Raw genomic sequence first — 15655 nt, 5'->3', positions numbered from 1 at the left:
CCAGGTGACGAGCGGGGGCGAGAGCGCGCCGGCGGCGGCACGCGCTCGCCCCCTAGCTGCAGGCGCGCGACCGACATATACCTACGTCGGATTGCGCAGGAGGGGCTGCCTGCCGCAGTATAACTGCGGCGGGCGGTTGGGAAGCAGTTAAAGATACATGAGCAGTGGTTGCCTCCAGAAAATGAAAATGCATGTCAGAATGATTAGTGGTTCCAGAGATATAGGCAGCTGAAGTTATATGCACATCATTTTTTTTTTCCAATAAAAAGCTTTTTATTGAGAATTAGTGCAAAAATGAACCAAGTGGATTTAAACATTACAAGTTTTAACAGTCGTTTTGACATCATAGACATAGATAACATGGGTTAAAGAGGTTGTACACCAAGAAATTTTTTTTTTGTCTTCTTTACAACCTGAAAGAGAAACCCATAATGAGCTAGTATGCATCGCATACTAGCTCATTATGAAATACTTACCTTAGAACGAGCCCCCGCCGTGCCGTCCGCTTACCTGTATGACGGGCGATATGTATAGTCGCCCGTCTTTCGGGATCGCGGCATCCGGCCATCTGATTGGCCGGAGCCGCGGTGACGTCACTCCCGCGCACGCGCGCGGGAGCCGACGGTCACGGCACGGGGCTCTGAAGGAACGGCACGATTTGCCGTTCCTTCAGAGCGCATGCGCCAGTGACGTCACTGGCTGCATTAAAGGTAAATATCTCCTAAACGGTACATGTTTAGGAGATATTTACAGTACCTATAGGTAAGCCTTAATATAGGCTTACCTATAGGTACAACTTCCTGAGGAGGGTTTACTTCCTCTTTAACTGAGTCCAGCTTATTCAAAGGACTAAAATATGCAATCGTAATTATTGAATATTCAAGTGACAATAGCAAAGGAACAGTCTATGATCAGTAACAGATATACATGTTTGTGAGATGTGGACCAACATAAGGTCCAACCTCACATAGTGGCCAAGAAGGCCCGAGAAAGGAAGAAGTAGACCGGAAATGAGAATGTAGAGAAGAAGTAAGGGGATTGGATGGGTAAGGGAGGGTAATGTAAAAGGTGTAAGCATACCAAGATCTGTTATGAGCACTCAGCAAGCGTCTGACTAGAGACAAGATGCAAAGCTATAATTCATTCAGAAATAGCGGTCTAATGATAGTTAAGGCGTTACCAACTTTTCATAGTCTGAGGAGAGTGTGAATATCAGCCATAGTCTCCACATTTTGTGGAAGGATGTGTCATTTTCTTTTTTAATGGCTAGGATCTCCTCCATTTTGTAAATTGATCTCACTTTGTCTGCCCATTCTTTAATTGAAGGAGTGGTTTTCGAATTCCAGTGCAATGGGATAACAGCTTTAGCTGCATTGATCAAGTGTCTTGATAAGGATTGTTTGTATTTTTTATATGAAAAGTTGTTCACATTTAACAAGCAACATGCAGCATTTAGATCTAGAGTGGTATCTGTGATAAACTTAATCAAATGTGTAATCTTTTTCCAATAAGTTTGTATTAGGTCACATGTCCACCATAAGTGGAGAAAGGTACCCTTGTGTGTCAAGTATCTCCAACATTTTTTTTTTTTGGTGGAGGATGCGGGCAAAAAAAAAAAAAAAGTATCTCCAACATTTCTCAGATTATTGCGGGGACCAAGCCTTCAGTTTCACCGGTGTAATATACCATTCAGTATGAATTTTATACGCAGTTTCTTGAATTTTCGTACTCAAAGAGCATTTATGAGTAAAGACGCATGCCTTTTCCCATTGTTTGTCAGAGATTTTGCAAGTTAAATCAAACTCCCAGATCTTTTTGTATCTATCCGGGGGGTTCGTGGTTGAGTGGGAAATCCACTTGTATGCTTGAGATGTTGTTTTAGAAATAGGCAATTGGTCCCTACAAATCTTGTCGAAAACCGTTAGAGATCTAGTCAACAATGGTTTCTTTTTGTTGTTTTGAATGAAGCTATGCATCTGGATGTAGTTCCAGTAATTAAGCATGCAATTTTTCGGTTTAGAGGTACTTAGTTCTTGAAAGGACATAAGTCTGTTTTTCGAAAAACAATCTCTAATTAGGAGAGGAGAGTCCTCTGGGAGAAAATTGGAACCTGAACGTTTGAAATTTATGCCTGGGAGAAAATCTGGGTTGTTTGTAATTGGTGTCATGGGACCAGGGTTAGTGGACAATTGATAGGTGTCAGCAAGCTTATAAAAAATGTTTAAAGTGGTGCTAATAAGTGGATGCTGCCTAACATTAGAGGGGTAGTTACAGGGGTCTGTCCAGATCACATACTGGGTCGGAAATTGGAAGCATTGTCATTCCAGAATCACCCAGTCTTTTTGATTGACATGACAATGCCAATCTAAGACTCTCGCAGGTGTGTAGCTTGGTAATATTTAAAAAAATCTGGAACTCCCATACCCCCTCTCACCTTAGGCAATTGCATATTTCTTAGTTGAATTCTCGGTCTTTTCTTAGCCCAGATGAAAGTCCTTTGGATACCCACTAGTTTCTGAAAAAAGGTACTCGGGATCTTAATGGGTAAAGCGTGGAAGAGGTAAAGTAGCCTCGGTAGTATGACCATTTTCAATATGGCAGCCCTGCCGAACCAGGAGAAGTTTTTGATGTTCCAATTGCGAAGGTCCTTGCTGATTGACCCCAGTAGAGGGACAAAGTTGGCTTCGTAAAGGGATTAAATTTTGGGTGTGAGTTGTATTCCTAAGTATTTCAAGGATTTCGGTTCCCATTTGTAAGGACAGTTGGTTTTAGTTAATTGTTTTAAGTCGTTAGGGAGGGAGATGTCCATGGCCTCCGACTTGGAATGGTTAACCTTGAAGTTAGAGATGTAACGAAATGTGCGGAATTTAAGATTCAGGTTAGGTATAGAGATATAAGGTTGCGCAATGTAAAAAAAGCAGATCGTCCGCGTATGCGGAGACTTTAAATTCTCTTCCTCCAACCCGAAAGCCATGGACCGCCGGCTCCGCATTCACGTGTCTAATTAACGGTTCTAGAGCCAAGATAAAGAGAATGGGGGAAAGCACATCATGACCTTTTCTGTAAACAGCACGTTTGGCCCTACTTAGAGCATTCATATTGGTCAATCCGTCTACCAGTCATTGTAAGGACCAATAGGGAGGCTTAGAAGGCTTATGGGACTAAATCAAGCTCAGTTTTTACAGAAGTGTAATAAATGTATTCCTTAAAATAATTAAAGCCCAACACTTGGAAATGTATTTTTAATTGGGCCTGTCCCCTAGCAGGTTATTTTCTGGCACTTTTTATTTACAATAGATTGTGAAGTGTCATCATAGAGTGGCACTATGGACACACCATAAATAACCAGTGCCTCGCCCTAAATCATAATAATCAAAAAATAGAAAACAAAGAAGGACTTTGATGGCACATCAAGCTAATGCAAACCAGTTAATTATATATTAAAAATATTTTTATTACAATAATAGTTAAAAAATCTTACACATACATAAATTTAAATTTGTATAAAAAATAGTAAATAGTTAACAGATAATTCCCTTCCCAATGTGCTTACGGCCCTGGATATCACTAACAATCCTGATGTTGAGAATGAAAATTCATTGTACTAAAATGAGTGACCCCACCAACAGGGAAGATGTCATCTATGATCGTATATAGATGATACAAAAAAAAACCAAAAAAAAACAAAGGTGGAGTTACTCTTTAAGTATAAAAAAGCCGCTCTGTATACCATACCCCCTGCGGCATTTTTTTTTTCGCCTTAAGATGATCTCAGTCTTTCAAAATTCAAAGATGCCTAGCATCGCTCAACCTGGAAGGAGATACTGTGAGTACAGGGTGTCATGGCTCGCTCCCCTGAGAAGGTGTTAATATGGTGCTCTCCATTACCAGTAAAATAAGGCTATTCTGATGCTATTCTATTTCACACAGGTGGATGCTCCTTTCCGTATCGAGAGGGAGAAGAGGCCAGCCCACATGGACAGTAATTTTTCTTGCGACATTTCAAGCAGTGTAGTACCAGCCCAAGGCAAACTGAGAGTTCCCCTGCTGTTTAGTCCACATATAGTGGGCATGGAAAGTGTGGATTACTTCCATGTCATTCCAGCTGGGAATCTCACAAAGTCTGTTCTAAAGGTTTCCGGAAGTTGTAAAGGTATGTATTTTTCTTAATGTTCTTTTCAGTTCTCACTTAGGAACATATTCAATAACAGCAACAGATCCTATACTGGATTTCTAGTGAAGTTGGTCAGTACTGTGCACATGAGAGCTAGAGGGAATATCCACACCTAGTACTGAAGATCAAAAATGCTCATTGATAGACCAACACAAATACACTAAAGACCTTTTTCTGTTCCAGCATGACTGTGCCCCTGTGCGAAAAACCAGCTCCAAAAAGACATGGTTTGATGGGTTTGGTGTGGAGGAACTTAAGTGGACTACACAGAGCCGTGCCCTAAACTCCACTGAACACCTTTGGGATAAGCTGGAACGAGCAAGGTCTTCTCATCCACAATCTTCATAAAGACATGCTTTGATGAGTTTGGTGTGGAGGAACTTGAGTGGCTTACACAGAGCCCTGACCTCAACCCCACTGAACACCTTTAGGATGAGCTGGAACGAGCAAGGTCTTCTCATCCACCATCTTCATAAAGACATGCTTTGATGAGTTTGGTGTGGAGGAACCTGAGTGGCTTACACAGAGCCCTTACCTCAAACCTACTGAACACCTTTAGGATGAGCTGGAACGAGCAAGGTCTTCCTATCCAACATCTTTATAAAGACATTGTTGGATGGGTTTGGTGTGGAGGAACTTAAGTGTCCTGCACAGAGCCCTGACCTCAACCCTACTGATCACCTTTAAGAATAATTAGAACAAACCTGGTCTTCTTAACCAACATCACCACCATAAAGATATGACCAGTGGAGTTTTGTGTGGAGTTACATAAGTGTCCTATACAGAGCCCTGACCTCAACCCTACTGATCACCTTTAGGATTAATTGGAACAAGTCTGGTCTTCTCAACCAACATCACCACCATAAAAACACATGGTTGGATGAGTTTGGTGTGGAGGAACCCAAGTGTCCTACACAGTGCCCTGACCTCAACCTAACTTTTTTTGGAATGAATTTGAACATTGATTCTGAGCCAGGTCTTCTCACCCACCATCAGTACCTGACCTCCCAAATGCTGTTTTGAATAAATGGAAAGAAATTCCCACAGACACCCTCCAAAATCCGGTGGAAAGCCCTCCACGAAGAGTGGAGACTGTTATGGCCATAAAGGTGGACTAACTCCATATTAATGCTTGCAGTTTGTGGAAGGGGATGGTCCAACAAGCTTAAATACTGTAGGTGTGATGGGCACAGTCATGCTGGAACAAGGTTGAGAGTGAACAATTCCCTAAAATATCTTTGTATGGTGTAGCATTAACAATACCCTTCCCTGGAAACACCTGAACTCAGTGTCTTGGAGGGGTGTTCACATAATTTTGGCCACAAAGTGTGACTACAAACCCTGAAGCATTTAGCAGTTTTACATTATAACTCTCCATTTACCATACAGTAAATATATTTTCTCTTTCAATTATTTTAATCACACAATGTACGGTGCAAAACTGTTTCAGTATTGAGAGAGAGAGACCATCCTTCCTTGTTAAAAAATATATGTTCATTTTAGTTAGCAAAAACAATTGGATACAAATAGAATAGTCTGATGGTTAATAAGAGATTCCTTCATTAAAAAAAATAAAAAATGAACACCTGTATAAAGAAAGAAATGATAAATTAAAACTTTTAGGCCAGTCAAGAAAACCCCCCAAAAAATCTAAAAATAACTGTAATCAATTAAGATAATAAAAATATCAAGTCATATATCTAATCAGAATTACTTATCTGTATTATTTATTACTGAGCACACTGTATTTAACTATTTTGTTCTACCCCATAATAATTTCATTATTTTAAACCCCTTCCCTCCGCAGCTCCTATATACCACCAGTTGAGGAGATAATACTGTAAAAAAAAAAAAAGGGGAGGGCAAAAAGGAAGCGCCACCTAAGTGTAGTATTAACGATAATTTATTTTCGCACAAAGATAAAAAAAACTCACAAGATGTAAAGTAAGCTCCTAAATGATGCTGGATCCAGCTGCTTTGGTTGTCCCGTGGACCCCTGGTTGCTTCCTGGTAGCCACGGGACAACCAAAGCAGCTGGATCCAGCATCATAGAGCCCCGTGGATCGCTTGGATAGAGAGAGGGACAGATCGGAACGGCTTTTCTCGTGTACCACCATTTATGAGCTTACTTACTTACTCTTACATCTTGTGAGTTTTTTTTATCTTTGTGCGAAATAAACTATCCTTAATACTATACTTAGACGCTTCCTTTTTGCCCTCCCCTTCTTCTTTTTCTAGATACAGAGCTTGCTAGACTCTGAGGATAGCTGCCGCCATTCTTATATTTTGAACTTTTATTGCCTATTGATGGACTATTATTGCATCGACTTATTTATTGATATTTTATTCAATTGATATTTTTGCTGCAATAGTGAACATCATCTGCTCTGAGTACATTGTGTGGAGATAATACTGTAACTCTGCTCTGTTGTTTAAAGTATATGTAAACCCTCACCTTGTAAAACAACCTGTTCGGTTCAAAATAGAAATGAAAGGCAAAACATTTGTGTTTACATATAAAAAACATTATAAATACCCCTTTTCCCCATTTTTTTTTTTTTTTTTTATAAGTGATCACACTCCCTCTATTTTCAGCTGCATAAGAGCTGAAGGGGGAGAAACAGCAGAACACTGATCTTCCCAGTGAATGGCTGTGCAGGGGGAGTGTATCAGGACAAGTCTGATCATTGGAGGAGAGCTGAGTTCTCAGCACAGACAGAAAACTGACCACTCTGTGTTCTCCTGCCTTGTGTGTTCAGTTTTTAATAGGAAAGCAGAGGGAATGGCAGGATCACCAGAGATTTCACACAAAGGAAACAATACAAAGAGAACAGGAGACTTGTACAGGAGGCAAATATCAGGAATTTGAAATTCTGGGTTTGTATATTCTGTCGTGCACACTAGATTTATCAGGCCCAGTTAATGGTAGCAGATATAGGTTATTAAAATTTAGGCTTCCAATAACCCCCATTATCCTATTCCAGGTCCCCATGTGTCTCTCCAGACATCGGTTCTAAATTTCGGTTTGGTGAATTTGGGGGAAAAGATCCTGCGTACCCTGGAAATCACGAATTCCTCAGATGTTCCCGCACCCTTCCAGTTTGATATTGATACCAGCGAAAGTGTTTTTTCCTTTGACCGAACATATGGAATGCTGAGTCCCGGAGAGACTCAGAGTTTGAAGATCACCTTCTCTCCAGTTCACCCAATTCCTCATAATCGGAGAGTCGCTTGCCTCCTCCACCACCAGGTCAGACACCTGTAATGAGCAGGCTTGGCTAGAATAATTAAAGGGAAACTATAATGCTGAGCCCATTGGTTGTTTTTTTTTATCACTATGTTTTGAACTTCTGTCTTACAGTATATGTGTTTATTACTGGCTTAATGCTATCTTTTGTTTTTAAAATAAGCATTAAAGGAGTTGTAAAGTGTAACGGAACCACGACCCACACTGCGCTTGTGGACTTCCGTCAGAATACTTCTTCCTCCAGTCTTGAACATTGGTATTGGACATTACATACAAAACTAGCCTGAACTTAGCTTGTATGTATCTGAAAACATCAACCACTTTATTGAACAGTCTCACACAATATATACACATACATGAAGACATCCCCCTCCTGATCAAATTACCCCATCAGGTAAAGTGCCTGATTACATTATCATATGCAGATGAAATTGTGTACAGAAATATAATTAACATATATAAGGAACAACCAACACAAACAGTATACTATTTCCACTCAGCAACTAACAGATGATAATGATTCAATCAATCTGAGCCAATTAACAAGCAGACTGCTGTCCTCGAGCTCCTGAAATACAATACACATTATCATAAGTGCAAACACAGGACCCATAATAGATAACAGGTGAGTAAATCAGCATATTCAACAATGTGTGGAAGACAGGTGGTTTAGCTGATGATATTAGCATCTGCTATGAGTCTGACTGTGTGAAGCAGTCTTCATATGTTTATTGAGATATATGGTTGATAAATATTACTGTCCCATTTGAAGTAATCCAAACCATATTCTCAGTGTCCATTAAATGCCTGTTTATCATTTCCTTGGTCACCCCGTGTCCCTAATAGACACAGGGTGACTTACACATAAGAGTGGCCTAGGGGGCTGAGAGAGGGATTTCTTAGCCTCTCAAAGGTAAGCTGGGTTCCATAGGCCCCCCAACCAAAGTGACTCCCATCACATAAAGTCAGAAGGTTTTTCATCTCTATGCATTAAGATAAAAAGCATTCTGTGTAAAGCAGCCTCCCAGTCCCCCTAAAAGAATACTATACCTGATATATAACAAGTTAATGGTACATATCCATATTCCCTTATATATTACTTTATTGTAACTCAGTACCGGTTCACACTGATCCGACATGTCAGGCGACTTGGTCGCCTGACAAGTAGCGGTCCATGCTGTGCAATGGAACCGTTGTAATAGGAGCGACTCACGTCGCTCTGACTTAGAAAAAGGTTCCTGCACCTTTTTTTTTGCAAAGTCGGAGCGACTTGCATTGACTTCTATTATGTGAAGTCGTTGCAAGCCGCGCCGAAGTCGCGGTGCATGGGCGACTTCATTAGTCGCCCGAAGTCGGGGCGACTTCGAGTCGGATCAGTGTGAACCGACTGTAAAAGATTATCCCAGTACTGCAACTGTATCATTCTACTTAAGGGATTTATCCCTTTCTATATTATCTGTCTATGTAATTTCTACTAACCTTTGGCCGCATATCTTTCCATTCCACACGTCCAGACTGCAGGGTCCTGGAAACAACTCACTCACACCCAAGAGCATAGTGAATGGGTTACTCAATTTTAATTTCAGTCTTTGGCTCTTATATACAGTATTCAAAACAGGATATATTTCCAGTCTATACACGTCATATTCTACATATAATGAAATTAGAATCATGAATAACAAGAAAAAGTCCTTTACCATAATCGTCAGCAAGAGACCCTTTAAAATATGCCTTTATGTAAAGGAAACATTGAATAGCAAAATAACAAAATACTGTATCCTGCAAACAAAAATGTTCTCACAACTCAGATAACAATGGGAGGAAATTTAGATCCTCCACAACAAAAATGTCTAAGTGTGCAACAGGAGAGATTTTCAGAAAAATGTAAAAGTTAAAAGCATATCTCCAATCATTAAATTAGGCATGAATATATAACATTTGAATAAAGCATAATCCAAATGTCCACAAGTCCCTCGGCCGTCCGGGACACCCCCTCCTGATTGGCTGAGACACAGCCGTGGCGCCATTGGCTCCCGTGGCTGTCAGTCAAAGTCAGTTAGCCAGTCAGGAGAGAGAGGGGGCGGGGCCGGACAGCAGCTCCATGTCTAAAATGGACACATGGAGCTGCAGCTCGGCTCGGGTGCCCCCACAGCAAGCTTCTTGCTGTGGGGGCACTTAGCAGGAGGGAGAGGCTAGGAGGAGCGAAAAGGGACTCGAGAAGAGGAGGATTCGGGCTGCTCTGTGCAAAACCAACTGCACAGAAGAGGTAAGTATAACATGCTTGTTGTTTAAAAAAAAAAAAACAACAAGACTTAACAATCACTTTAATACATAACAAAGGATTCCCAGAGCATTATGGAATAGTTTAAGAGACAGCACCGCAGAGGGTGCCTGCTTTAAAAGAAAAGTTTGGTAATTGTAAAAACAAAAAAAAAATTGTACTTGCCTAGATGGCTGCAGCACTGATTCCAGCTGCATCTGTCCCCCGCCGCCTCACATCTGTCCCCCGCCGCCTCACATCTGTCCCCCGCCGCCTCTAAGACAGAGAACTGAGTGATCAAACACTGCGGATTGCTCAGCTCTTGGTCCTCAGCCTGCAGGGAGCTGGTGACTGTCAGTCCCCGGCACTCTGCTCTGCCCCTCCAGTGCTCACAGTAGCCCTGGACTGTGGAGGGGGCAAGAGTGGCTGGCTCAGGCTCTCAGCAGCTCACCTGGATCAACTCTGTGACGTCAGCAGAGAGCGGACTTCAGCCCGCTCTCTGCTGAAAATGAACTGCAAAATGAAACTGCACTCCTGTGATCCATAGGAGAAATACAGCCAAACGAGCCTTCACTGTGCTAACAGTGGGCATGCTGAAAGGGAAAAAAGCAGCATGACAAAGAGATGAGCTTATCAGTCTTCTGCTTCTCCTATGGCAGATAAAACAGCTACAGTGGATGTATTTAATCTGTGTAATTAGCTGTGTGCCTGGGGTTCTGCTCTAAAGTAAACCTATTTTATGGGAAATGTGAAAGGCTGCCATTGGTAACCTCCTGAAAATACTAATTGTCTGGCTGTTATGCTGATCTTCTAAGACAATGACCCTAATTGCTGTGTGGTTGCATTTACTATTGTAAGCTTTGCAGTCTAGATAACTACATAACATGTTCTTGTATTCCAGGATCCTTTGTTTGTGGACTTGATTGGGACTTGTCACTCGGACACGGATAAGCCGGTCATTGTGCTTTCTAAGCATCTATCCCTTTACAGAACAAACATGGCACGGGGACTGACAATCTACCCACCAGATATCCTGGATGCCATGATAGAGGAAAAGAAGCTAAACACGGATATTGAGGGGGCTCTGGTTCTTCAGGAACAGGTCAGGACTCTGACAATAGTACACATTAGGGATCGATCGATTATCGGCAAAGCCAATTAACTTCCTCGCATCCGCGCTACAGCCTATATACGGCTGCAGCGCGGACTCGAATTTTCGGGAGGCCGTTTTTAAACGGCCTCCCAGAAGCAGGCTCCCCGCGCGCTCCCGTGAGCGCGCATCGGGGAGAATCTGTATCGGCCGTGTCCCTTGGACACAGCCGATCAGAGATCGTGGTGAATGGCCAATCACAGTGGCCATTCACCACGTGATCGGACCATCCAATGAGAGATGATCTCATATGTAAACATATGAGATCATCTCTCATCGCCGGCGCTCCTTCCTCGCACGGAGCCTGCAGTGTGAGGAAGGAGGGGGAGCCATCAGCCGCCGGGGACACAGAGACATGTAATCAGGGCACTGATCACCAGTGCCCTGATTACTAAAAGGTAAAAAAACATACAAATTGCCCCCAACAGTGCCCACAGTGCCCGTCATCAGTGTCCCCCATCAATGCCCACAATCATACCCATAGTGCTGCCAGTCAGTGCCCATCAGTGCCTGCTCATCTAGGCACTGATGAGCACTGACTGGCAGCACTATGGGCACTGAGTGTGGGCACTGATGGTGCTGCCCATCGGTGCTCATCAGTGCCGCCCATCAGTGCTCATCAGTGCCACCCGTCAGTGTCCATCAGTGCCATCCGCCAGTGCCCATCAGTGCCGCCTCTCAGTGCCCATCAGTGCCGCCCGTTAGTGCCGCCTCTCAGTGCCCAGCAGTGCCACCTCTCAGTGCCCAGCAGTGCCACCTCTCAGTGCCCAGCAGTGCCGCCTATCAGTGCTCATCAGTGCCGCCTATCAGTGCCGCCTATCAGTGCCGCCTATCAGTGCTCATCAGTGCGGCATATTAGTACCTCCTCATCAGTGCCCATAAGTGCCACCTCATCAGTGCCCATAAGTGCCACCTCATCAGTGCCCATCAGTGCAGCCTATCAGTGCCCATCAGTGCCGCCTCATCAGCACACATCAGTGAAGGAGAAAAATTTATTTTCAAAATTTACTCGCAGAAAATAAGAAAAACTTTTTTTTTTTTCAAAATTTTCTGTCTTTATTCTTTTTTTTTGTAAAAAATAAAAAACCCAGAGATGATTAAATACCACCAAAAGAAAGCTCTATTTGTGTGAAAAAAATGATAAAAATTTCATATGGGTACAGTGTAGCATGACCGCGCAATTGTCAGTCAAAGTGTGAGAGCGCTGAAAGCTGAAAATTGGCCTGGATGGGAAGGGTGTTTAAGTGCACAGTAGGCAAGTGGTTAATATTGAGGGCCGATATGCACTTTCCGCGATTATTACCGATATTTGGGAAAGTGCTTGTACCGAAGTGATGCCTGTAGCTAGAGGCATCACCCCGGTACTGGCGTCCATAGCCGACGGTCGGCTGTCTTGTAATGACAACTGATGCGGCTGAGAAGCCGCTTGGCTGTCATTACAAGGAATGGGAGGGGACGTACCCCCCTCCTGCCGCCTTCCGCGGCTCGCCCAGGTCTCCAGTCCCACCGGGAAACCCGGGCAACCAGCCTGCACAGCCTGCAGGGCTCTGATCGGGTCTCCATGCAAAAATGTTATGACATCACTTCTGGGTACTCGGTGCCAGATTCAAAAAAATGACAGCATTCAAAACAGCCAAACTTGGCATTTTGAATGCTTTTAAGTGCAGAGGAGGAGTTTGGGGTCTTTTAGACCCCCAGATCCCTTCACAAGAGTACCTGTCAAGTTAAAATATCGATACGTGATGACCAAAATATCGGTATCGGCAATGAAAAAACTATATTGGTCAATCCCTAGTACACATTAATATCCAGCATCACAGATCAGTTTATAACTTCCCTTCTTTTCTGTTTTTTTTTCTGGAGTGTGTGTGATTTTTTAAGTATCACTAATGGCAATATTTTTTTTTTCACTTTTGGATAGGATGGAGAGAGATTAGAACATCTGCCAGGTTTCCATTGCTCCTATGCAAATGGAGCCATCTTAAAGTGGCTGTAAACCTCAGTCATGAAATCTGAACAAAGCACATATATCTGTAGTGTTTATTTATCTCTCTCCAAAGCTCAGAGTGTTGTTTCTCTCTGGTGCTTCTTCCTCTGTTATCAGCATGAGTAATTTCTGACAAATTTTTCTGACCCCGGAGATAAAATGGTGACGGGGAGGAGAGCTCAGCACACAGTTCTGCATCATTCCTTCAATCCTCTGCCATGTGTGAAGGGGGGGGGGTGTCCCTTTCCTCCAATCAGCTCTCACACAGTGTACAAGAGCTCTACATGCAGCTCTCCGTCCCCAACAGATGCAGAAGGATTTTATCTAAATTCAGCACTTTGAAGGGATGTAGAAAGGAGACGACTTCAGTAGCACTTATGTAGGAGAATTTGTTTCATCTTTGTGTATTATCTGAGGCCAGTCACTGGGTATAGGATTTACAACCGCTTTAAACCTGAATGTCAGACACCACAGATGGAGCCATCCTAAAGTAAGACTAAAGGCTAATTATTTATTTATTTATTTATTTTTTGATAGATTAAAGGAGGGTTATCACCCCTGGCATTTTTTTGCCATCTGTGTCCTTTTGGGGAGATTTCTCTTCACTTCCTGTCCCATAGCCAAACAGAAAGTGAAAGGAAATTCCTCCCAAAGTGAGGGAATCCTGGGGTGTCACCAAAACTAGTATCCCTATTGGTAGATTTCCCCTCTATTCCAGTTCTGGGGTTTTCTTTCGCTTTCACTCTCGGTGATAATGGTAAACAGGACAAATAGAAAGGGTTGTAAGAATATTTAATAATAATATCTTGCGCTCGTACTTCAATATGTCAGAATATTTATACTGCTCTGATATAACAGTGTCTATTTATGGTAATAAGCAAAGATCTGTGCGATAGGACTCTTCACTTATTCCACAAATCAATGTCGTGAATTCTTTTTAATTGATTAATTTCTTTTTAAAAGCATATACCAATCTTAGTGAGTACAGTCTACAGTATGGAATATATATAAAAATATTTATTCTCAAGACATGTAAACACAATATATGATCAAACAAGAAGTGACACAAAGAAACAACTCTACATAAAATACTAACTTCAAATAATCAATGCAATGTGATGTTTAGCTCAATAATGAAAGTGAAATTAAAACAAAGTGAAAGCAGAACAAAATGAAATCAAGATTACCATTTCTTCCCAGGTATAGCATAAGCCATAAATAAATGTTCTATATAAACAGACTACAATGGTCTGCGCAATGCATAGCTGAAAGTCACTTCACTGCAGATGAGTGAGAATAAGCCATGCCAAATCTGATATTAATAAAAATGTATAAAAACAAAAATCAGCTTTTTAGAGAAAAATCTACTATGGTTTATACGGCTGGGATTGTAATCTCATTACCCTTAAATATGCAATATAAAACATATAAGGAAGGAAATAAACAATTGTCAAATAAAATCAACTAATACAGCAAGGCATATTTACCACACTTAAGATGGCCGCTAGCTTCAAATGGTCGTTACCAGAGTCCTAAGATGGATGGTGGATTCCCTTCAAGTTTCAGATGAATGATGGACCAAATAGAGTATGTCTGGATGAGTCTATAGATTGACGTAGTAGCGTGTGTGATGTAAGTGTGAGGTGTGTTGTCAGTAGTGTAATGTGCCTCATATCTGGGGTGTTCTTTTATATGGTAAGAAAAAAGGGCTATAAAAATTACCATAAGTTAAACCCAGAGGAATGAAACATTATTCCCATTGGCTGGGATATTCTATACCTAAACTGGTGAGGTCAGAGTCACACCTCTTTAAATAATTAAATGTTCGTATAATAAAATTAAAGGATGATTTCTCTATATGTAAGAGTAATCACAAAACACAACATACAACTTTGTCCATACTTCCAGTACATACATAAATGTCCATCTGTATCTCCACCATTCTCTGGCAATTATTGGATCTGGTAAACCATTTTAATAATAATTATTTTTAATACAATATAATATTTCTATATGGGGATATCTGAAATTATCTCAAAACTGCATTTGGTATTTTGTCTATAGAGGGCAGTATCGTACCGTTCATTAGATTTTGTAGTTAAATAATAATTAGAACAATTACCACTCTTCTTATCTGATTACCTCTTGACCTCTGGCTAGTGAATAGCCATTACTTATTTGACCATGCCATAGGGCTGTCAGACAGAGCGTCTAGTTTGTAAGATCTATTACTTAGTCTATTCTACAACAACGCTTATATAAACACTCCTACCACATACCTTAAAATGAAGTAATTAGTATTCACTCTAGTCTTAAGTCTAAGTAAGATTACTACTATGAGAATATAAACCCAAAATATAATATAACATTCCTAAATATATATGTATATGCCTTACATAATATAATGACATAATTATGGCTAATATCTTCACACACATAATAATGTATCTTCAAAAACTTATATAGTTCTTCTTTAAATGTCTGATGAAGAACACTGAGCTAGACTAGTATGGTGTCTCGCTAATTGTCCTTATCTGATGAGATGTCCATGTACCCCCTTATTTATGATAAAAGGAATACAAAGATCTCTGTTGAAACCATAGACCTTTTGTTTAACAAGTACATATGAACTCTCCCTCACCTTAAAAACAAGATGGAAGTTAAAATGTTCAGAATCTTATGTGCATAATATGAATATACATGGCTTTTAAAATCATTTTTATTCTATTTGTTAATTACCTATTATTATTTGAATCACCCCCATTAGTCCCGACAGGGTGAATCTCCCTAAGGGGGTACAGACATGACTTGTGTTCTAATCCTTCTCCACTCTATCC

The 15655-nt window shown here is 41.3% G+C and overlaps 1 protein-coding gene across 1 annotated transcript in view; it reads left to right on the top strand.

Annotated features, from left to right (window-relative positions):
* The window catches only part of CFAP65 (cilia and flagella associated protein 65), a 162307-nt gene that overhangs the window by 36405 nt on the left and 110247 nt on the right, over nucleotides 1-15655 (top strand). Inside the window, exons 8-10 of the mRNA XM_082260096.1 lie at nucleotides 3931-4153; nucleotides 7159-7424; nucleotides 10583-10783. Coding sequence (XP_082116222.1) covers nucleotides 3931-4153; nucleotides 7159-7424; nucleotides 10583-10783 — 690 coding nt within the window. The remainder of the gene's footprint in view (nucleotides 1-3930; nucleotides 4154-7158; nucleotides 7425-10582; nucleotides 10784-15655) is intronic.

This window comes from Pelophylax lessonae, assembly GCF_965119305.1.
Source record: "Pelophylax lessonae genome assembly, chromosome: 6".
NCBI lineage: Eukaryota > Metazoa > Chordata > Amphibia > Anura > Ranidae > Pelophylax > Pelophylax lessonae.
The sequence above is the reverse complement of the archived record's forward strand: the minus strand, read 5'-3'. Positions and strand labels throughout refer to the sequence as shown.